General features: G+C 41.7%; 1 protein-coding gene across 4 annotated transcripts in view; it reads right to left on the bottom strand.

Moving 5' to 3' along the window:
* The window catches only part of TMEM135 (transmembrane protein 135), a 221,081-nt gene that overhangs the window by 150,775 nt on the left and 47,325 nt on the right, over positions 1-22,981 (bottom strand). For all 4 annotated transcript variants that reach the window (XM_054974255.1, XM_054974253.1, XM_054974256.1 and 1 more), the window contains exon 4: positions 15,689-15,722. In XM_054974255.1, coding sequence (XP_054830230.1) covers positions 15,689-15,722 — 34 coding nt within the window. The remainder of the gene's footprint in view (positions 1-15,688; positions 15,723-22,981) is intronic.

Raw genomic sequence — 22,981 nt, forward strand, 5'->3', positions numbered from 1 at the left:
TTCCCACAGGGAGGGTACCACTACCTACAAGGCCCTGCCTCTCATCCATCCTCTCAACCTCAGTGTAAGAAGATCCTTAGACGAAAGAAGTGCTACCTTGAAAGTATCCTGGAACCAGGCCACTTAGCACTCTAAATTGTGACTGGAGACCCAGCAGTCAGGGTAGATTTTTCACAATTCGGAAGGGGGAGGAGGAAAATTCACAATACGAGCCCATAATACAAACTTAGTAGATTACGTGTACTCTCTAAAAATGTAACACGTTGGTCTGCAGTACAACAGCAGGATTTGAGTCCAGTGGCACCTTAGAGACCAACAGGATTTTCAAGGTGTTACGTTTTCAAGAGTCAGAGCTCCTTCTTCAACACAAATAAGAATGGGGGTCCCTGAGCCTTTATAGCTCAGTCAAAGGTTGGTGGGGTGTTACAAAAGAAGGCATCAGGATGTAAAGGTGCAATGCAGCATAATTAGACCAGAGGAGTGTAGCAAGGGAAGATTTGTCAGGATGTAAAGGTGCAATGATTCAATGCAGCTTGATGAGGGTTATTTTTGCTTTGCATTCCCCTTTTCGTACTGTTAATACAACGTTTTACTCACTCAGAATAGTTAAGTATTTTTAAAAGGTGCAAAATAACCTACGGCATTTGTTAATGGTAGGGTTGCTAGGTCAACTTAACCTCCTGGCCAGGGGCGGGGAAGGAACATGAAACTTACCTGGGGCGCACGTACGCTCCCAGCAGGTGCAGTGACAGCACTTTCTTGCCTCCTGGGCCCGTTCCCCAGGGCCTTTTTCCCCCACCAGCAGGGTGAGTGGCAGCAGGGGGCAGAGGCTGGGAGCAGAGAATCCCCTGCCCCCACCAGGGGACTATCAGCCCTGGATAATGGTCATTTCTATGTCTATTGTAGACATATTCAAGGGTATGTTTATTATTTAAAAGTGAATAATTTTGTCATCGATTAACATGCTATAATACATTCAGTGGAAAAGAGCAAGAGTCCAGTAGTCCTATAAGACTAACAAAATAGGGTCTGAGCTTTCATGAGCCACTAATTTTGTTAATCTTATAGGTGCTACTGGACTCTTGCTCTTTTCCACTGCTACAGACAGACTAACACGGATACCCACCTTGTTCTATAATACATTCAGTTATACATTAAAGACTTTAATATTATTAATGTTATAAAGTTTAACTGATATCCTGCCTATTGTGACTTTATGAGACTATTTATATCCAAATAATATTTTGTTTATGACAAAATATATTTTCTAATGTCAATTTCTTCCTTTCAGACGGCAAAACGTAACATACATCTGCTATGGTAGCACAATGAAGAGCAGTTTACAGCTCTAAGTATATTGGGTGTATTTACTATTTTGCCTGTAGAAAATGAAGACATTTATACTTTTAATTTTAAATTCCATAAATATACCAATACATACATTTTAGGCTAAATTATAAATTATGCAATTAATGTTATTAAAGCAGCAAAATGTATATGTTAGATAGGAAAGTAAATACTGCATATATTTCAACTTTTCATAAAAATTGCACTTTTTCCCGGGGGCAGGGGGGAGGGAGAGCGTGTGGCTTCAATATTTCTGGAAATTGTATGTCTCTACAATGGTTTCAATAACCACAAACCACCTGCTGACCATTGCACAATTTTTGTCTCTTTCTGCTTTTAATGTGGTATAGGAGATAGTCAAAGTGTCAAACCAGGATTTGGGAGACTCACAGTGCAATCCTAAACAGTTACTCCAGTCTAAGCCCATTGACTTCAACAATGGGATTGTTGTGAAGTTAAAATGAAGGAGCACAGAACAATGTATTCTGCCCTGAGCTCCCTGGAGGAAGGACAGGATAAAAAGTACTAAAAATAAATGCATTATCAAAGCGGATAATGCCTTCCTTCTAGAGTAGATAGTCCTAAACCTGCATTCAGCACCTGAATTTACAACAATCCTTAGTTCCTGAGTTCTAACCTTTAAAGCCCTTAGTGGACAGGGACTGGCATACCTACGGGACCGCCTCTCGCCATATGTGCCCCAGAGAACACTGAGATCAGCTGATAAACATCTATTAGTGGGCCCAGGCAGGTCTGGGCTCCGACCTGGTGGAATTCTCTTTCGGTGGAAACGTGGGCCCGCCAAGATCTTTTATCTTCTCAGCAGGCCTGCAAGACTGAGATGTTCCATCAGCTATAAGGATTAAGGCTGGCCTAGGAGTCATCTGGAAAGCCTCCCAGCCAGTCTCTCATCAGGTGGGCCACTGGATCATCGGGTCCCCTATGTGAGTTATCTTGCAAACTGAATGGCCTGTTCCCCCACCTTCTTCCCATCCCTCGGTGTATAAGTGGCAAGGGAGGGGTGTAGGGTCACTGTCTGGGGGTGGTTTTACGGAAACGCTGTCATTTTATTGTAAATTATCCATTTTATTGTTGTAACCTGCCCAGGGCCCATTTGCAGGGAGGGTGGGATAAAAACCTAATAAATACATAAAATAAACGAACACAAACATCTCAGGTGAAGATATCTGCAGTCAAAGAACCGAGTGAAGCATAATTCCTCCAACTTTCTGGCCTTCATTTTTCAAACGCCAGTAGGCATTCATTTCCTTGAGTGGTCAAAGTGACTCATAAAAACAAATACATACGAGACCTATTTTTATTTGGGAGTTATTTTTTCCAAAGCTAATGACCTAATTTTTGGTTTTGCTCTTGTACACTCAAGTATCAAGGTCAACAGTGGACAGTAACCCAAGCAGCAGAATCATAACAGGCTACTTAAGATTTTGAAAAGTACATAATGGCTATAAAGAGTGAAGTATTTCGCTTCTATGCAGACCGCAAACCAGAGCAACTCCAAGTTGGCAGGATGGATGATGAAGAAACAAGTTGTTGCGCTGAAAGTTATCACTAAGAGCAACTACTCTTTTCTTGCTTGCATTTTTAAAATTTGAAATTTCTGCCTCCTCCTCGGTCATAATCCAAGCTGCTTATTTAGTCCCTGTAGGAAATTATCATCATAAGCTCAAGCAGCTCTCTACAATAAAGCGTTTGTGTTTCACGCTTCTGAAGAGTGACTTGGGAGAGTTAAAAACAGCAAGGCAGCCATCACGTAAAAGGCAAAGTCCTAAAACGCTTTGCCTGGCTCCTGCCAGACCCTCTGGGCTGAGTGACAGATGAGGTTTCCTGGGGCTAGCATGCCAAAGCCAATTAGCCATGTCAATCCACAAGCATGCCAGCTGCCAGGGTCTAACTTTATTACTGTATGATTTTAAAAAGTGAAGACATCAGCAAATGCTGAGAGTTCACATGACTCCTAATTTTAAAACTTGTCTCAGAAAGATTTACTAGGGGGGCAGAGACAAGGACCTTAAGCTTTGGCCTTTGAGAAGTCAATACCAGTGCTATCCATTTTCTATAACTCGATTATACCATGCACTGTTAATCAAATTAGCTTACATTACAAGCCTCAAAAAAAATCCAAATCATGGGGAGGGGGTTGCTTCTGTTTCATATAACCTTCGTATTTTAAAGAATATCACAGCAGTATTGTCCTTGCTGCGTTTCAAACTGCTTATTCCACAAAATATGAGATATTTAATATATACACAGCTAACCATTTAGGGCATCGGTTTTCAAAGGCCAAGATGCATTTTGGGGAAGTGTTTTGGGCTCTTACAAGCTAATATAAAACAGGCTTGCTCGTGATTGCTTTTAAAACATGTGCATTTAATTTTTATCCAAGGATCTTGGTAACATTGATTGTTCAATATAGTTCCTTGGTAAAGTCACCAAAACAAACTTGACTGACAAGTCAAAAAGGAGCAGAGATACGCTGTTCTCCAGTTTCTTAAATAAACTTTATTCCTACAGCATAAACACAAGTCATTTTAATGGGTCATCATCAGCCATTTTCTCTGAATCCACAGGTCATTAAGCCTATCTAGATTTCAGAAAACATGCACACACACAAAATGCTCTACTCAGGTGCTGGGGGGCAGAGGCACTAATTACTAATATTAAAACTATAGTAAGTTAAAATTCGGTTTTTTCTTAGGCTACTTATTAACATGTCTTTTGCCTTAAGCTTTTATGGTGTGGGTCACAATTGCACTGGTGTATCTTCAACATGGTAATGACCTAGAAAGCCTTCCCACTCCCCTCACCCATCCCAGCTGGGAAAGTGTTTGTTTTGTGCTTTGCCCAGTTTATTGACCTTGCCCACCTATCGTAATGTTTGCCGTTTTTTGTTTTTCTGGTTTGCTCCTGGATTGGCGGTTGAAGAAATTTTAACTGCTGCTTTCAGGAGGGTTTTTGTTGTCTGTTTGACTTTTTTTAAAGCAAGAAGTATTTTTACTGCCCCCCCCCCAGCCCAAGCTTTGCTTTTTTGCTGCTGTTGCTGCTGCTGCTCATACTTATTATATTTGATTTGGCAGTGGAAGAAATGGGGAAGAGCCTGCTAGCTGGCTAGGTGAGTAAAAGCTGTCTGAATCTGTTTCTCCTCGGTTTGCGACATCGTCACATCTGCCGGGAGCCTACCAGTGGCAGGCAATTGCCGGGCAGATTGAAACTTTCCACTGGTTATCAGTGACTGGCGGGTAAGCCAGCAAATTGCTGGGCGGGTGTCTGCCACCAGCAGGCAACTGGGATCCCTAGTTGGTGCTCATAAATATGGTTGCACTGACTTCCACCCATTCTTCCCTCATTATTTGGGAGGGCCTCCCAAAAAGGTGTCAGTACTCCATACCACCGTATGCCGTCACAGAAAAGCCCTCAACATGAACAGAATAATGTATACTTTGGAGTCCTTTTTACCCACAGCCACCCTGAAAAGGAAATGGAAATTATCAATATAGGATGACACTGACACAATTATATTTTCTTGACTCTCCTATTATTATTATTATTATTATTATTTCTAACTTGCCCTTCTCTCTGGCATCTTTGCTGCTGTTCTATTCCCTCACTGCCACCAGAAAAATTCCCATAAATCTGGGGTCCCCACCATGGTGCCCACCAACACTTTCTGGCACCCACCAAGTGATTTTAGTTATCATTGCACTGAACTGGGTAACCATCTTGGTCTGGAGAGGGGGGGGGGCACTAGGAACATCAATATAAAATTATATTGCTACAGACTCAACTGAGCAAACACAACACCATCACCATCTGTATCAGGAATTAGATGCATAAAATTGCTCACAAGCACATCTTTCCCTAATACGTACATTGGTGGGGCAGTGCTTGCTTGTACAAAGGTTCAACTGTACATCACAATGGTCAAAAACCAACAACAGAGTCGCACAGATGCAGCTTAACTAGAGCTGAGTGACTGGAGATGAGCTGTACTACCGTATGCTCTTTCTCCCCACATCCAATCCTTTCACGTATGAGCCCTCACTGACAGCACCATAGTTAGCTTCAGTTACCATCCTTAACTACGGTTAATGCTAACTAGCAATTCTATAACCAGCATTTTTAAAAGAAATTTTATTTAAAAAGAAAAGATGGAGAAATTGCATAATAAAAGGTTGAACAAAAAGTACATTAGAGATTAAGTTGACACTTATACAATCTTATATAAACAATACATTTGAAATTAGTTTAAGAGTTATACAGCACTGCATTTGAAATTATGTTGAACTAATAAAGAATATATTCAAAATTTGCCATAACTAAACCAGCTTCAAACCCTAGTTAATAATTAACACCAGTTGATGTTTACCATGGCTAAATGAGACACCAGTATTAGGAAAAATGGGCTAAAACCCCAAAATAAATATAGGTAGGAAGGGAGGGAGAAATCCAGGTCGGAAAAGAGGACGAAGTAAGGTCACAGGCAATACCGCTACCCATTTCTGCTTCTCAAACTGGCAGCATTACGTCACTATGGGAACACAGTAGTTCAATATTAAAGCATCTTATATAAAAGAATTGCCTACAGCAATCCTCTAGCAATCTTCAAAAGTGAAAACAGAAATATTTATATATAGAAAAGAGTCCAGTAGAACCTTTAAGACAAATCAATTTACTGTAGCATAAGCTTTCGAGAATCACAGTTCTCTACATCAGATGCATCTGACGAAGAGAACGGAGGTTCTCAAAACCTTATGCTACAGTAAAGTTGGTTAGTCTTAAAGGTGCTACTGGACTCTTCTATTTTGCTACTACAGATTAACACGGCTAACTCGTCTAGATCTATGACCATGGAAAGCACCATATTTATATATGTTAATCATAAAAATAAAAATCAATTTGTCAGCACTGTTCAAGTCAAAAAGCTCTTCTCGTGGCTATCTTCTTACTATATAATTGGGTAAGCATGTTTCAGACAACTCATTTTATACCCTGGTGCACCACCAGAGGGCGATGCTGCAGAAGAAAGCCCAGGTAACTCACCATATCACTCCAGAAAACATGTCATGGTGGGAAGCCCAGGCCGGGAACAGAAGCAGAGCAGATGGCAATGCCCTCCCCGCACCTTAACCCAGCTGGTATTAGTAGCGGAGCAGGTGGCAATGCCCGCCCCCTTCAGCCAGATGGTATTAGGAGTGGAGCAGGTGGCAATGCCCATCCTCCACCTTAAACCAGCTGGTATTAGGAGCAGAGCAGGTGGCAATACCCACTCCCCTTCAGCCAGCTATGATCAGGAGCGGAGCAGATAGCAATGTCCACTCTCCACCTTAACGCAGCTGTTATTAGGAGCAGAGCAGGTGGCTATGTCCACCCCCCTTCACCCAGGTGGGATCTCCACATTAACACAGCCGCTATTTGGAGTGGAGCAGGCGGCAATACCCATCTCCTGCCTTAACAAAGCCAGTAATAGGAGCCGTGCAGGTGGCAATGCCCACTCCCCACCTTAACGCAGCTGGTATTAGGAGCGAAGCAGGTGGTAATGCCCACCACCCTCCTTATCACAACTGGCATTAGGAGCCGAGCAGGTGGAATGCCCACCCCCCTTCAGCCAGGTGGGATCAGGAGCAATGCAGATGGCAATGCCCACCCCCTTCACCCAGCTGGGATCAGGAGTGGAGCAAGTGTCAATGCCCATCCAGCACCTTCACCTGGGTGGGATCAGGTATAGAACAGGAGGCAATTCTCTTCTGCCCTTCACCCAGCCAGGATAAGTGGAGCAGGTGGCAATGCCCGCCCCCTTCAACCTACTGGAATATGGCACTGAGCAGGCAGCAATGTCCACCCACCTTCACCGTTGGAATCAGGTGACAAAGGCAGCAATTTCCACCCCCCTTCAACCTGCCGGAATCAGGAGCAGAGAAGATGGCAATGCCCGCACCCCCTTCACCCAGTTGAGACCAGGAGAGGAGCACGTAGCAAAGCCCACCACCCGCCTTTGCCTGTCAGGATCAGGCGAGTAGCAGGAGGTAATGCCCGCTCCTTCGTTCACCCAGCAGGGAACAGGTTGCAGTGCCCACCAGCTGGGATCAGGCTTGGAGCAGGCAGCAATGCCTATCCCCCTTCACCTAGCCGTAATCAGGCATAGAGCTTAAGGCAATGCCTCTTTTCCTTTCACCCAGCTGGGATCAGAAGCGGAGCAGGTAGCAATGCCTGTCCCCCTTTACCCGACCTGTATCAGGCATGCAGCAGGCAGCAAAGCCCACCACCCCTTCACGTTGCTGAGATCTGGTGCGGAGCAGGTGGCAATGCCCCCCCCCTCCTTCACCGGCTGGGATCAGTGACGGAGGAGGAGGGAATGCTTGCCTGCCCGCTCTCCCCTTTCTAGAGCCTGTTGTATTTTTTCCCACAACAGGCTTTGTTTCTAGTTTGTAATAATATGTTTTAAAAGTAACTGTGCTTTGTGGGTAATTAGTAGACAAGAGCAAGAGTCCAGTAGCACCTATAAGACTTAACAAAATCTGTGGTAGGGTATGAGCTTTTGTGAGCCACGTTCTGGATTTTGAGATACGTAATAACAACAATAACAACATTCGATTTATATACTGCCCTTCAGGATGACTTAACACCCACTCAGAGCAGTTTACAAAGTATACTATTATTATCCCCACAAGAAAACACCCTGTGAGGTCGGTGGGGCTGAGAGAGCTCCTAGAAGCTGTGAGTGACCCAAGGGCACCCACCTGGCTTCAAGCAGAGGAGTCGGGAATCAAATCTGGTTCTCCAGATCAGAGTCCTGAGCTCCTGACCACTAAACCAATCTGGCTTAACTGTCTGCTGTGCTTTTTTAAAAAGGTATTTCATATTTATAAAATGTCTGGCAAAAATATTTAGGAACAGTTTTGATATATTACAGAGCCATTAACAATTATACAAAGTATGTGACCCTTGTAAAAAGGCTGACATGGAGCTTTTCAACACGGTTTCCGGCACCCTGCTCAACTATGTGTTTCATATATCTAAGGTATTTTCCTGAAATACAGAAAATATAAAATTTAAATAAGAACTTATTGAATTCCATTTTTTAAAAAATGCGCCATCATAAAAGTGCTTAAATAGTTCTTTTGGGGGAAATGACCTGTGTCTGATACAAGGAAATCTATTTATCTGACCACTCCCTATGTCACCCAACACACAAACCCTTGTATGTATAAAGCAGCATAAAATATTACCAGTTGGCCTTCAAAGATCTGGCGGTTCTTCATATGAATGCCTGAGGCAACTCAACAAAACTTCATAAACTCTAAAAGATGGCATAGTCTTCTCAACTATGAATTTAAATTTGGCAACAATCAAGAGTTATATCCAGGTCTGCTCTATCAGAAATCCTCATTTGTCCCACCTTCCATAAGAGTTTTTTCAGTGGCAGTGAACTACAAGTTGTCTCCTAAGAACAAGCAGTCTTTGACCTTCAATATTTTATAAACTTCCTACTGCTCAAATGTTCGTGATGCAGTACAATTTGTCTCTAGGTGAGTGGGAACATTCTAGCCTTCTCCAGTTCGTACACCTTTGCGCATCTTCTCAACATGTTTGTGCTTATATTTATATTGTTTGAACTGGAGGAAGAATTCTGTTTGCTCATAATACCACTAGCCATTCTTTTTATGGAGTACCACTGGATGGACTGAGGACTTCACTGATTAAAGCAGCCGGCCGCCACGCCCGCTGCCGAGATACCGCTGCGGCTGCTGTTCCCTTTGATCGCCTTCAGATTATTATTGAAAAACTATCTTTTAAACACACATTCATGGCAGTTTGGATTATTTTTCTTTCATTCCTTTGAAGGGGAGAAGAAACTTTTTGAAGAGGTGTATGTGTGGAATACAACAGGGAAAGAGAAATGGAAGGAAAAAAGGGTAACAGTGGGTTTTATACACTTCATTCTTCTCAAAACTAAGCAACTAAAAACTGTGCCTCCCTCTTTACCTCTTGGAAACCCTGCTTCAGTTGCAAGCTTTCCAAAGACAATACACCATTTGAGAAAAACAGCTGTTGCACAAACTAAGCCCTTGAATAGGGCAGGCTATACGAAGGAACTCTCATGGGCTTTTCTGAAGACCTTTGAGGAGGCCCTTCTATAAAATTCAGGACCTTCCTTGGTGGTGGCATTCCCTGCCCAGAAAGGCCCACCATACCCGCTCTCTTAAGTGTTGTTAGAAGGATGTCGACGATAACTCCCAAAAATTGTTTGGTCTGGAGGCTCATAATCGGGACTAGACACACTGGTATTGAATGCAGACCTTTACTTTTTCTTAGTTCTTGCCTTGAAATTGTTGTTGTTTGCTCGAGCTTTTTGTAGTATTGTATTTTAACCTCTTCCAACAGTTTGAACTAGGAAGCAGTATAAAATTAAGAAAATAAAAGTCGTCTGCGTATTACCAGTTGTGCTGCTGAATAATACAGTAGTCACATGCAATTTTCTGAACTGCTCCTGTCCGCCCATTCATTTTAGCTCCCATGTAACATTCCAGTATTTTCTTTATTTGAAATATTTATATGACCGCCTTTTCCCTGACCAGATCAGGACCCCAGAACACTGCTACAAAACCCAATAAAACTGTACGCGATCACATAATTTAACACATTTTAAAAGCCAAAGACACTAAAAACTACATTAATATTGCCGTTCTCAAAACACCTTGTGCACAGCTGGAAAAATATTCCCTTTGGCCCAGACTCAAAGCAACCCCGAAGCTCTGTGGAATAACTCTGTTTTACAGCCCCATCGGAAACCCAGGAGGGTAGAAGCCCCCTGACCTCTTCTGAGAGGCTGTTCCACAGGCATGGCGCAGCCACTGAAAAAGCCTGGGCCGAAGCCACTGCAGAACACCTCCCAAGACATAAAGAGGCACAGACAGGATAACCCAGCTGGCAGAAGCGAGGCTGCTGCATGGGAACATGCATTTCACACAGTTTCAGATTTTTTCCCCCCTCCTCTCGCTACAAAACCGCTTCCCTGCAAAGGAGAACGTTTGCCAACTTCTCATCTGCTGCGCTTCTGACTTTTCAGAGCTGTTAAGAGGGATCTTATTCACAAGCCCTTCCTTCTTATAACTGCAGTGACTGATCGCATTTCACTTTCACCCTCCGCTGGAATCCTGGGGTTCTCTTTGATCCCAATATATCTTTAAAGGATTGTCTTATATACACATATATGTTACCAATACATCCCCTTTTACCATCTTAGAAATGTCTTGACTTCAACACGTGCAATCCAAAATAGATCTGGAAAGGCGGGCGAATGTTTGCACAGCCTCCGGGACCAACTACTATCAATTCTCCGTTCCTTGGTATTATAGAAATGTTGATTCATTGATTGCAACTGGTTCAGATTCTGAAGCCTGCATTCTTAGCTACATTAGATCTAATATTAATTTACGTACTTTTTTTTTTTTTTGCTCTGACTTCCAGAGAGGTCAATGGTTGGTTATAAAATGCACATGTCAAAAAAAAAAAAAAGCTCTTAGAGCACAGCATGAATTTGTGTTTTCTTGCCAGCGTTTGGCTAACTTTTAGAAACATTCATCTTTCAGACTAAACACTCTTTTAAAAGAACTGGCGTGGGTCCAAAAATACACATCGGGCAGGTACATGCAGCAGTATGACACACAATAGGTCTCCTACAAGCCCCCGTGTCCAGAATGCTCTAAATAAATATATGGACGATCCTGTGTCACATTTAAAGTTAGATTCACCCCCTAAATGGTTCTTGCTTTTACGTTAAAAAAAGCAGTTTTATTGGTCTTTATCGCTGAACTTTTAACTCAGTGTGTTTCATACAGGGTCAGGGATTCAACTTAAGAGACATGCTGAATCCGGCAAAGACGGAGATCCTGTACTGGGGCAGCGGGCTGCTGGATTTGGAAATCCGGCTCCCAACCTTTGAGGGGGCACCGCTTGTGCCTGTTCCATGGGTCCAGAGTCTCAGAGTGATACTGGATTCCTCCTTATCAATGGAGGGCCAGGTCATGGAAGTTTCCTGGTCTATGTTGTTTCATCTTCTGCAGGCCTGGCAGCTGGAGCCCTATCTGTCAGTTCGCGCCCTAATTACAGTGATCCATGCAATGGTCAACTCCAGATTAGACTATTGTAACTTGCTCTATGCAGGACTTCCCTTGAGACTGACCCAGAAATTATAGTGGGTCCAGAATGCTGCTGCACGCGTCCTCATGGGTACACCGTACAGGCCACACGTTACTCTGATCCTGCAGCAGCTGCACTGGCTCCTAGTGGAGCTCCAGATCAGGTTCAAGGTTCTGGTTTTAACCTTTTCACCTTTTAACCTTTAAAGCCCTAAATGGACTGGGACCAGTATTCCTGAGGGGCAGTCTCTCCCCGTATGTACCCCGGAGAGCGTTAAGATTACAAATAAGAACTTTCTGGTGGCCTCTGGCCCCAGGGAGGCTCAGCTGGCCTTAGCCAGGACTTTTTCTGTCCTGGCCCCAACCTGGTGGAACTCTCTGTCGGAGGACACCCTGGCCCACCAAGATCTTATATCTTTTCGGTGGGCCTGTAAGACAGAGATGTTCTGCCAGGCATATGGTTGAGGCCAGTAATAGACTACTGGAAGCCTCCCTTCAGGTCTCCCATCGGGGGGGGGGGCATATGAAACCATCTGCCACCTTATATGCAAAGTCACTGAAATGATATCATATCTGGCCCTCACCTGTGTGTGTGTGTGTGTTGCCATCCTTGGTTTTAAATGTGCTTAAATGTTTTATTCTGTATCAATTACATTACTGTACCCCACCCTGGGCCCACTCACAGGGAGGGCAGGCTAAAAATCGAACGAATAAAATAAATTAATTAAATAAATAAATAAGCTTTACAAGTGTTCGTCTTAAAGTTTTTAAAACAGAGAAACAACAGCAACTGAAAGAAAACAAATCTAACTGAAGCATTAAAAAATAAATCCAATTTAAATAAATCCATGGGGCTGTTTACATCTATCAAGTATGGGACCACAGGATCACGCTCTTCGAATAGGTAAAGGTCCATCACATGGAAGAGGACAAAGATTTAATATCTGTGGCTCAAGAGGGCAAGGCTAGAGCTAAGGAGCTTCAGTTTTAGGAGGGGAGAATTTGGTTGAACATTAGAAGAACTCTTAATAGTAGGGGGAAACTATTAGAAGAAACCACCTATTTAGTAAGAGGTGTCCCACAATGGAACCAGTTTTTAGGGAGAAGGTGGGCTCTCCCTCACTGGAAAGTTTAAACAGATTCCAGAACACCATCTTACAGGCATACTCTAGTTTTGAATTTCATGTATTGTGAAGGGGGGTGGATCACATGAACACATGAAGCTGCCTTATACTGTATCAGAGCATCAGCCCATCAAGGTCAGTATGGTCTACTCAGACAGGCTCTCCAGGGTCTCAGGTGGAGGTCTTTCACATCACCTACTACCCGGCCCTTTAAACGGAGATGCCAGGGATTGAACCTGAGACCTTCTGCATGTAAAGCAGAGATTCTGTCACTGAGCCATAATCTCTCCCTTGACTAGGCAGCCTACAAGTTGCCTTCCAAGACTAGGTTTCTATGTCCACTGGCTAAAAAATAGCACGGTTGTGTGGAGGGGATTTTTTTTCTCCAAAGTTCACTGATTTCTCTTTTAAAAAGAGAGACTTCTCTTTCATTTCTCTTTAAGGAGCTATCAAAGCACCCTTTTTAATTTCAGCCCTTGTTGCTGTTTTATCTCACACACCATACGATGGTGCTCTTATGGGAGGACAGGAAGGTTTGGGAAGACATGAGTATCTCTGAGCTTCTACAGAGTGGTTGCTCCTGCTTACCAACTCCACACTGGGAAATTCCTGGAGATTTGGGAGTGCAGCCTGGGGAGGTTGCAATTTGGGAAGAGGAGGGACCTCAGCAGGGTATTACACTATATAGTCCACCCTCTGAAGCTACCATTTCCTCCAGGGCAACTGATCTTTGTACTCTGGAGATCAGTTGCAATTCAAAGAGATATCCAGGCCACACCTGGAGGTTGGCAAGCCTGTCTGATGAATCCACTCTCGAGCCAAAACAGCCTTGGAATGGACCCTGCCCCCTCCCCCTGCCTTTAACTGACAGAAAATAAGGCTTGAAGTCTGGCAACCCCCCACAATAGCCACTGCAAAAGCTATTCATTTCTTAAAGGCACAGGTGGTGCTTCTATAATATGAGGAGGGGACAGTATAAAAGAGCAAGAGTCTAGAAGCGCCTATAAGACTAACAAAATTTGTGGTAGGATATGAGCTTTCATAAGTCACAGCTCACTTCTTGGGGAGGGGGCGATTATAACTCCCAATTTTTGTTTAAAGATTTCAGTTTTTTCTGCAAACCTGGAACTTAGATTTGTAGAAAGTTCTGTCTTTTCTGTTCATGGTGTCCGTCTCTGGATTTAGGCATCCAAATATGGAGCCATGTTGAGAATTAGATATATTGATTAACATAAGGCACACTAAAATCACCCAGGGCAAGCATTCCAGGAAAAGAAGCTTGCTAGAAAACTAAATTCCCTAACGTGAGTGACTGGGTTATACCACTTTATGAATAACTAATCCCCTTTAGATCAGACTGACCCCCCCACCATGGGATGAGGGCTCAGTTCCACCAAAAGCATCCTCGCTGCTTCCACACTGCAGGGAGCAAACACCTTTTCCGGTTCGGTCTTATATTCGCTCTCTCAAGGCTCCTCCTCTTCCTCCACCATGATTGGCTTCTGCTTTTTCCTCCATTGTCCCCAGTCCATTTCTGAGTCTTGGAGGCTGCCTCGGAAATGTAAGCCTACAGGAAAACTGGCAGCAAGGCCTGAGGCCTATATATAAGGCAAAGACTGTCTTGAGGCGTACAGGCTCCTACACCCCTCAGCATCAGGCCTAGATTCATGACAAACTCCCAGAGGGCTGGGAAATGTTTAACATTGCCATCCTTCTTAGTTCACTGAGGTCAATGGGTTTAGGAGAGTGCAACTGTTCAGGATAGCACTATAAATGAGCCAACTGCATGGATGGTGATTAAATATTTCTTACCCAATTCACAACTCCCTTGTGAAGTTTGACAATTATTGGTTGTGGAGGATGTAAATCAATAAATAACCATACACTCTTAAAATTACTAAGTCTGTTTTAGAGCAAGAGCTTTCGAGAGTCAGATGTCCCTTCATCATATACTATAGTATCTAGTATGGTATCTGACGAAGGGAGTTCTGACTCTCGAAAGCTCATGTCCTGAAAATCTTGTTGGTCTTTAAAGCGCTGGTGGACCTAAATCTTGCTTTTCTAACTAAAGACCAACACAGCTACCCACCTGAAACTAAGTCTGTTTTAGTTATTAGTCAAAGCAGATGAAGGATATACTGCAGCCTGAAGTGACATAAGCTTCCTTAGAGTCCTTAGTGATAGTGAACACATGTACATCTTCATGTATGTGGGTCCATCTGTTTGGAAGCAAGAGTCAATGCACATTAACAAATCAAACTGGGGACCAGTACCTGGGCCGTTTTCACACGAGCCCTGGGAGCTCGCACAAACTCATGGCATGAAGCATCTTCCTAGCACGATCTCCTAGCACAATCCCCTTTAATGGCCCGATGATGTCAGAAAAGGGGCCATTAAACAGGATCATGCCAGGAAATCGCACTAGGAAGACACTTTTATGCCGTGAGTTTTGCGCAATCTTCCGGGCGTGTGGCTGTGTGAAAACAGCCCTGGATAAATGTGGCCTTTGAATCACACTTTTGAGCTGTACATGCAACATAAGAACTACTCAACACACATATAAAGAAAAATCAAGCGTACACTGTACATATAGTGTATGAGCATTCACTGTAATTTCTTAACAGGGCTTCTGTTATCAGAACTTACAGTCTAGCAGAGATTTGTTTGGATAGACACATGTGAAGGATAGAACCTAAGAATAATATGAAAATGACACTTTTTTGAATTGCAGTCAAATTTATTTTCAAGAATGCCAATACAAATGTACAAAAGTCATAACAAAACAATACTCAAAATGAACTCTCATATTAAGGTTTTTTAAACATTTGAATGAATTGTGTGTAAGAAAATCATGTTTACCAGGTACTAAGCTATGAACACAGCCAGATTGTTCATAGCAAGCATTCTGCATCCCAGAATTAGGTGTTGAGATCTAGGTAGTAGTTAGACGGCTATGACATTTTAATAACATTTAAGGGAAATACAATTAAAAGGACTCAAAAGAGTGTCCAAAATTATTCACTTCTTTTGCATATTTATCATCAAAACAGTGTTACTTACCAAATTAGCCATGTAAATTGTAAGCAGCCCTCTCCTACAGACAGAAAAATACACAGAGTGATTATTAAAGCCATGTTGAGGTTAATTTCTCATAATACAACCAATAATTAATAACGTTGCTATTTGTCTTGGATAACATTCTATTGGAATACAACTGTTCCATTCATACTGGTGACTTGGATAATTAGTGGGGAGTGGGCTGCCAAGTATGTAAAAAGCATTTCTAATGGCTGCTTGTTCTCTACAAAGTTAAAGTCGAGGATCTGGTTTTGAAGACATAAAATTACTTGTTGAGTTTATACTCCAACCTTCCTCAAGGAGGCAAACACGGCAATATCTCATTTCCCCCCCCCCTTAACTCTGAGACTGTTTAGGTTGCAAGGCAGTAACTGGCCCAAGGTAATTTATTTAGGCCATTTGTACACACCACCCCTTTCTCAGAGTCAGGAAGCAGGATGAATGCCAAGAAAAAATAAATAAAACACACACACAATTAAAACAGGATTAAAACAGGAAATTAAAAGTAGCTAAGAGAGGATGGTAAAACAATTAAATCAGTTAAGCAGCAAAACCAGTTCCATTAAAACAGTTAAGTCCAAACCAAGTCAAGTCCCCCATAACAATATGCTGCAGGTCCATGAAGTTAATTTCAGTGGTTCCCCCAAGATAAGGGGATTTTAAGGGATGCCGTCTGCTGCTCTGATTCCGACCTAAAACAAGCAGAAATAAATGCCCTTCGGTGCCTAAAAAGTATTTGTTTCATAATAGTTGTCAGTAACAAATGCATTAGACAGTTTCAAACTTGCAATTTTATTTTATTTTTTAAGATGTCTGTCCCAGGAAACAAGTTCAATTTACAAAATGTATCAAAAAAAGACTATATACATTCAAATCATATTGAGTATGTTTTACTAAATTCATTTTCCCAATGAAGTATTTCAGTTCAATAACTTTTGGCTATTGGGGGGGGGGAAGTGTTTTGAGAAATTGAGACAGCATGTAAAATTAACGTGACTTTTTCTTTTTTTTTAGTTTTATGGATGTACTTTAAGTCATGCAAGTGGACTGGGATCTCAATGAGCATTCAAAATGTTAGTGGAAATTCTTTAAGTTTGTTTGAGGAAAATGCAGCTGTTCTCCCAGTGAATCAGCTGGGATTCATCCAAGGGCAACAAACAAGAAGTGCTACTGCTGTACTGTCCGGATCCGAAGTGAGGGGCCGGACTGGCCAGGAAGAGGATGAGCTATGATCTCATCCCTTGCCTTCCTTGAGCACAAGGTTGTGCGCAGTCAACACCAAGAGCCCCTTCGTCATTCCGCGTCAACGGGCCCTTGACCTGGCAGGACTTCACTGCAACGGGGGGGGGGGGGGGTTGAGGGGAGGGAAAGAGGGGCATCTGGATCAGGGGTCCAACATTTTTGCGAACATCTTCAGAATTCTGGCACTGGAGGACTTCCGGTTTGGGATTCATGGAGGTCTAACGCAGCTCCATTCGCGGAGCTGACCGGACTGCCGTTTTAAGCGGCCGGCGGGGGAAATTTAGCCCGCGGCCGACTGCTCTCAGGCGGAGAGCAGGCAAAGAACGCTCAAGACCCTAGGGTGTGCTAGATCTCGGACGAGGGGGGGCTCTACGCAACGGGTTCCCTCCCGATCCTTGAGGTCCCACCCTGCGACAGGTCGGCTACGATCTCTGCGGCAGTTCTGGGGCCAATTCGGCTGGCATAAGACCTACATACCCAAGCTTCGATTGGGGGAAGAAGTGGAGAGGAGAAGTTAAAATCGAAACAGCGATTACAACCCGAGAAAAGTGAATGAGAAGGTAAAGATCACTATCTTCTGATACGGGACAGATTGACAAAAGCAGAGAGGAATAAAAGTAGATTTTCAAACTGCAACAGGCTAATGATAAAGAGGGGAAGACTCGGCAAGAGTTGTATTTGAAAAGAGACTAAGTTTAAAGAAGTTATTAAAGGAATTGGACTATTGTTTTGAATACTTGCGGTTATGGAGCTGTGAGAAAAAGAAACCATCGCGAGACCTACTGTGGGAAGTTGGGAGACAGGAAGTGCGTAATAACAATAGAGTTGCTGGAGAGAAGCGGCCCTTGCTGGAGGGCAGGAAGAAGGGAACCGCCATCTTTGAAAGGGGAAGGGTCGCGGCTTCAGCGGAAAAGGAAGTAGGCCATCTTGGATTACAAAATCATAGAGAAACCATAGAGAAAAGACGCCCGACATTTTGGACTTTTTAAAAATTAATTTCTGCAAGAAGACCGGGACATTTGAAATAAAAAGACACTAAATTTTACGCCACGGAGTTAAGGAAGAGAGCGGACTCGTGGGAGCGAGCTAAAGCAAGCCCCACGATGTCGAAAAAAGAGTGGCAATCGGCAATAGAAAACCTGGACAAAAAACTTTTGGAAGTGATTAAAGAACTTAAGGACACGAAATTGGAGTTGATCAAAGAGGTTAAACAGACAGTAAAATCGGAGCTGTCAGAAGTGAAGAAAGGTATGGAAACAATACAAAATGAATTACAAGGAACGCAGCAGAGAGTCAAAGCAGTAGAAGGCGCAATGGAGAATTTAGCAGACACGCAACAAACAGAGATGAGACTGATGAGGGGAAGAATGGCGGTTGCGGAAAGTAGACACATGGAGAAGCAGCTGAGATTTCGCGGCTTGCCGGAAGTGGAAGGAAAGACAGCGCAAGAACAGATGACTGAGGTGTTAGCTGAATACCTGGGGAAGGAGGAGGAGGAAGTTGTGGCTATCCTTGATGTGGCATATCGCGTAAACTCGAGAATTGCAACCCAGAGGAAATTACCAAGAGATGTGATTGTGCAGTTTACGACACGAAATATGAAAGAGAAGATTGTGACTAAACAGTTTCAAGATCCATTGGAGATTGATGGCAAGACAATTATCATAATGAAGGAATTACCTAGATCAGTGTTACTAGATCGGAAAAAATATAAAGTGCTAATCCAGATGTTGAAGGACATGAAAATTAGGTACAGATGGGAGCTTCCAGAAGGTGTGTCCTTCGAATTTGGAGGGGCTAAAAAGCGTATTAGATCTGAGCGAGAGATGGAGCGATTTATAAGAGACAATGAAAAAGACTTACCAACAAGATTATGAGTATGGAGTGTAAAGTTTTATCTTGGAATGTAAATGGACTAAATTCACCGAACAAGAGAAAAAATATTTTCCACTGGCTATTAAAACAAAAATGTGACATTGTTTGTTTGCAAGAGACCCATATTCGAAAGCAGGATGTAAAATATTTAAAATTGGGAAAATTGGGCAAGGAATTTGTAGCGGCCTCTAACAAGAAAAAAAGAGGAGTGGTGTTGTATATAAAAGAGGAGCTACAGCCAAAATTTGTAATGAAAGATGTGGAAGCCAGATTTTTAGCAGTGGAATGTATCTGGAACTTAAAGAGAGTGTTGGTAGTCGGAGTTTATGCACCTAACGGTGCAAAAGAAAGCTTCTTTGAGGATTTGAGGAAGCAACTAGATGATCTTTCATACGACCAGATAATTCTTGCTGGAGACTTCAATGGAGTGACAAACTTGGAATTAGATAAAAAGACAACAACGGCACAAAAGAAAAGAGGACTATTACCAAAGCTCTTTTTTGAGTTGATACAACAGGAGACTCTAGAAGATGTATGGAGAAGAGAATATCCTAAAAGTAGACAATTTACTTTTTATTCTGCAAGGCACTCTACACTATCAAGAATTGATATGATCTGGGCCTCAAAAGACTTAGCGTTATGGACTAAGGAGGTAGAAATAATGCCGATGGTAGGCTCAGATCATAATCCAATTATGTGGAAATTAGGGAAAAGGAGAAAAAGGAAAGCATGGAGAATAAATGAGGACTTGCTACAGGAAGGAGAGAATATGGAGATGTTGAGAAGAGAGACAAAGTTCTTCATACAATACAACGTGAATAAAGAAGTACCAACTGATAAAGTTTGGGACGCTTATAAGGCGGTTATAAGGGGCATACTAATGGACTTAAATGGCAGAGCAAGAAAAAAGAAAGAGGAGAAAAGACAAGAAATCGAGGAGAAAATAAAAGCCAAAGAAATACAGTTAAAAAAGAGACCAGGGAAAAAGAAATTATATCAGAAAATTAAAATACTTCAAGAACAGTTAACAGCAATGAATAATAAAGAATTGGAGTGGAACCTGAAAAGATTGAATCAGAAAGCGTTTGAAGGTACAAATAAACCTGGGAAGTATTTGGCATGGCAACTGAAGAAGAGAAGGGAAAAGAAAATAATAAATAAAATTTGTGAAGACAACAAAACGTATCTGGAACAGACTACCATTAGTAGAGCCTTTTACAAATTCTACGCTAAGCTGTATAATAAGAAAGAGGTAAATAAAGAGTCAATAGCGTCATATTTGGAGAAAACGAAACTTCCAGTAATCTCGGAAGCTTGGAGAAATAAACTGAACAGTGAAGTAACAGATGAGGAATTAAGCAAGGCAATACAATCTGCAAATCTAGGAAAGGCGCCAGGGCCAGATGGACTTACGGCTAAATTCTATAAGACAATGGCCAATGAACTGGCACCATTCCTAAAAGAGGTGATCAATGGAGTTTTAAGGGATCAAAGGATTCCAGATACCTGGAGTGAAGCGAATATATCATTGATCCCCAAAGAGGGCCAAGACTTGACTAATGTGAAAAATTACAGACCTATATCGTTACTTAACAATGACTATAAAATCTTTGCGAAGATACTGGCGGAGAGACTGAAGGGGTGGCTTTCGGAAGTTATTGAGGAGGAACAAGCAGGCTTTTTGCCAGACAGACAAATCAGAGACAACTTAAGGACAGTGATTAATGCTATTGAATATTATGATAAGCGTTGTGATAAAGAGGTTGGTTTCTTCTTTGTTGATGCTGAAAAGGCGTTTGACAATTTAAACTGGGACTTTATGTTTGCCACTATGGAAAAGCTACAATTGGGAGAAAGATTCATTAGAGCAATTAAAGAAATCTACAGAGACCAGACTGCAGCAATTGTGGTGAACGATGAAGCGACTAAGAAATTGACTATAAGTAAAGGAACAAGACAAGGTTGCCCGTTGTCTCCACTGTTGTTCATTTTGGTATTGGAGATCCTGATGATACAAATACGACAAGATGAAGAAATTCGAGGAATAAAAATAAAGGACTATTCCTACAAGGTCAGAGCATTTGCGGATGACATAATGTTAATTGTAGAGGACCCATTGGAGAACATGCCAAAAGTGATAGATAAGATTAAGGAGTTTGGAGACTTGGCAGGTTTTTATATTAATAAAAAGAAGTCAAAGATATTATGTAAAAACATGACTAAGCAGAAACAACAATTGTTAATGGAAATAACGGACTGTGAAGTAACAAGTAAGGTGAAATATTTGGGAATCGAACTGACTGCTAAGAATATAGATTTATTTAAAAACAACTATGAAAAATTATGGACTCAGATAGAGAGAGATTTGATTAAATGGAACAGACTAAATTTGTCATGGTTGGGAAGGATTGCAGCAGTAAAGATGAATGTGTTACCAAGAGTAATGTTTTTGCTACAGACAATACCAATCATCAGAGACTCTAAGCAATTTGAAAAATGGCAGAGGAAAATATCAGATTTTGTATGGGCAGGCAAGAAGCCTCGAGTGAAAATGAAAGTTCTTCAAGATGCAAAAGAAAGAGGCGGAATGCAACTGCCCAATCTAAGACTTTACCATGACGCAATCTGCCTAGTGTGGTTGAAAGAGTGGATGACGTTAAAGAATAAGAAACTACTAGCCCTAGAGGGATATAAAAAAATATTTGGATGGCACGCATACCTATGGCATGATAAAGTAAAGGCGAACTCGATGTTCCTGCATCACTATATACGGAGAAGTTTATATATAATCTGGAAGAAGTACAGAACCTACTTACAAGAAGGAACCCCTTTGTGGGTAGTTCCATACGAGGTGATAGATCCAAGAGCTGTCGACAATGAGCAACAATGTTTAACTTACAAAGAAATAACTAGAATTGAAGCATCTAAGCTTAGAATAAAGACTCAGGAGGAACTACTACCTTACTACGATTGGTTCCAGTATAGACAGATTAGAGATTTATATGACTCGGACTCTGTAAAGGGAGGCATACGAACAGAGAATTCGGAACTAGAGCAGACCCTTTTTAAAGAGGACAAGAAAAGAATTTCCAAGGTATACCAAGTACTGTTGAAATGGTATACTGAGGATGAGATAGTTAAAGTACAAATGGTGAAATGGGCTATAAACTTTAACAAAGAAATAACAATGGAGGCATGGGAATACTTGTGGAAGATCTACAAATTGCTGTATATGGCAGAAATGGACAAAATGATAAGAAAATTGAGAAACCTTGACTCAGGACAGTTCAACACAGACTGGGAGAAGCTGAAACAATATTTGGAGAAGAAATGGGAGGTGGGAGGAGAACTGTGGCAGTTTGAGAACTATTGAAGTACAATAAAATGCAGAGGGGGGTGACTTTACCGGGGGGGAGAAGAGGTAAAAGTGAATTTCTAAGCAGCTATGATATTAGATTGATATATAGAGAATAAAAACTAGAATAGTGATAGAAAACAATCATCTATAAGGGTTAACTATAAGGATGGACTAATTAATAATATTTTCTTTCTGATTCTGTATAATGTACCAAACTGAATATGTCTATTTGAAGGTATATATGAGTCAAATTGATTGATATCATATATAGATTTATGATTGAAGGGAAATAGAAATATTAATGTAAACAAATATAACCAAAATAGAGAGAAGAAGATAGAATGAATAACATATAGAGTATAAGTTAAACTGGCTGGTTTATATGAATGTATGGTTTACATAGTTTACGATATATAGAAATATTTGAAAATGGAATTATGAAAAAGGGGATAAATTGTTTATCCATTACGGAAAAATAAAAAAGGGACTCATAGTTAGGGTACAGAGCACCAAAAATAGTTAAAGAAGTATCGCTTAGAATAAAGGGAGAATATACATTTGTTAGATAGAGGAATATATAAAGAGTAAGGGAAAAGGGATAAAGGGTTGGAAAACTGTTGGAAGTCAACAAAAAGGGGGGGGGAAAGGGAGGGGGTTAGAAATTGGGAAATGGGAAAATTGATTGTAATGTTTAAGCATTTGATTCTAACCCAATAAAAATTTTCTTAAAAAAAAAAAAGAATTCTGGCACTGGACGGAGTGTGCAACTACAAAATGGCTGCTGCAAGAGGCAAAGCCAA

Source organism: Eublepharis macularius, chromosome 3 (genome assembly GCF_028583425.1).
Source record: "Eublepharis macularius isolate TG4126 chromosome 3, MPM_Emac_v1.0, whole genome shotgun sequence".
Taxonomy (NCBI): Eukaryota; Metazoa; Chordata; class Lepidosauria; order Squamata; family Eublepharidae; genus Eublepharis; species Eublepharis macularius.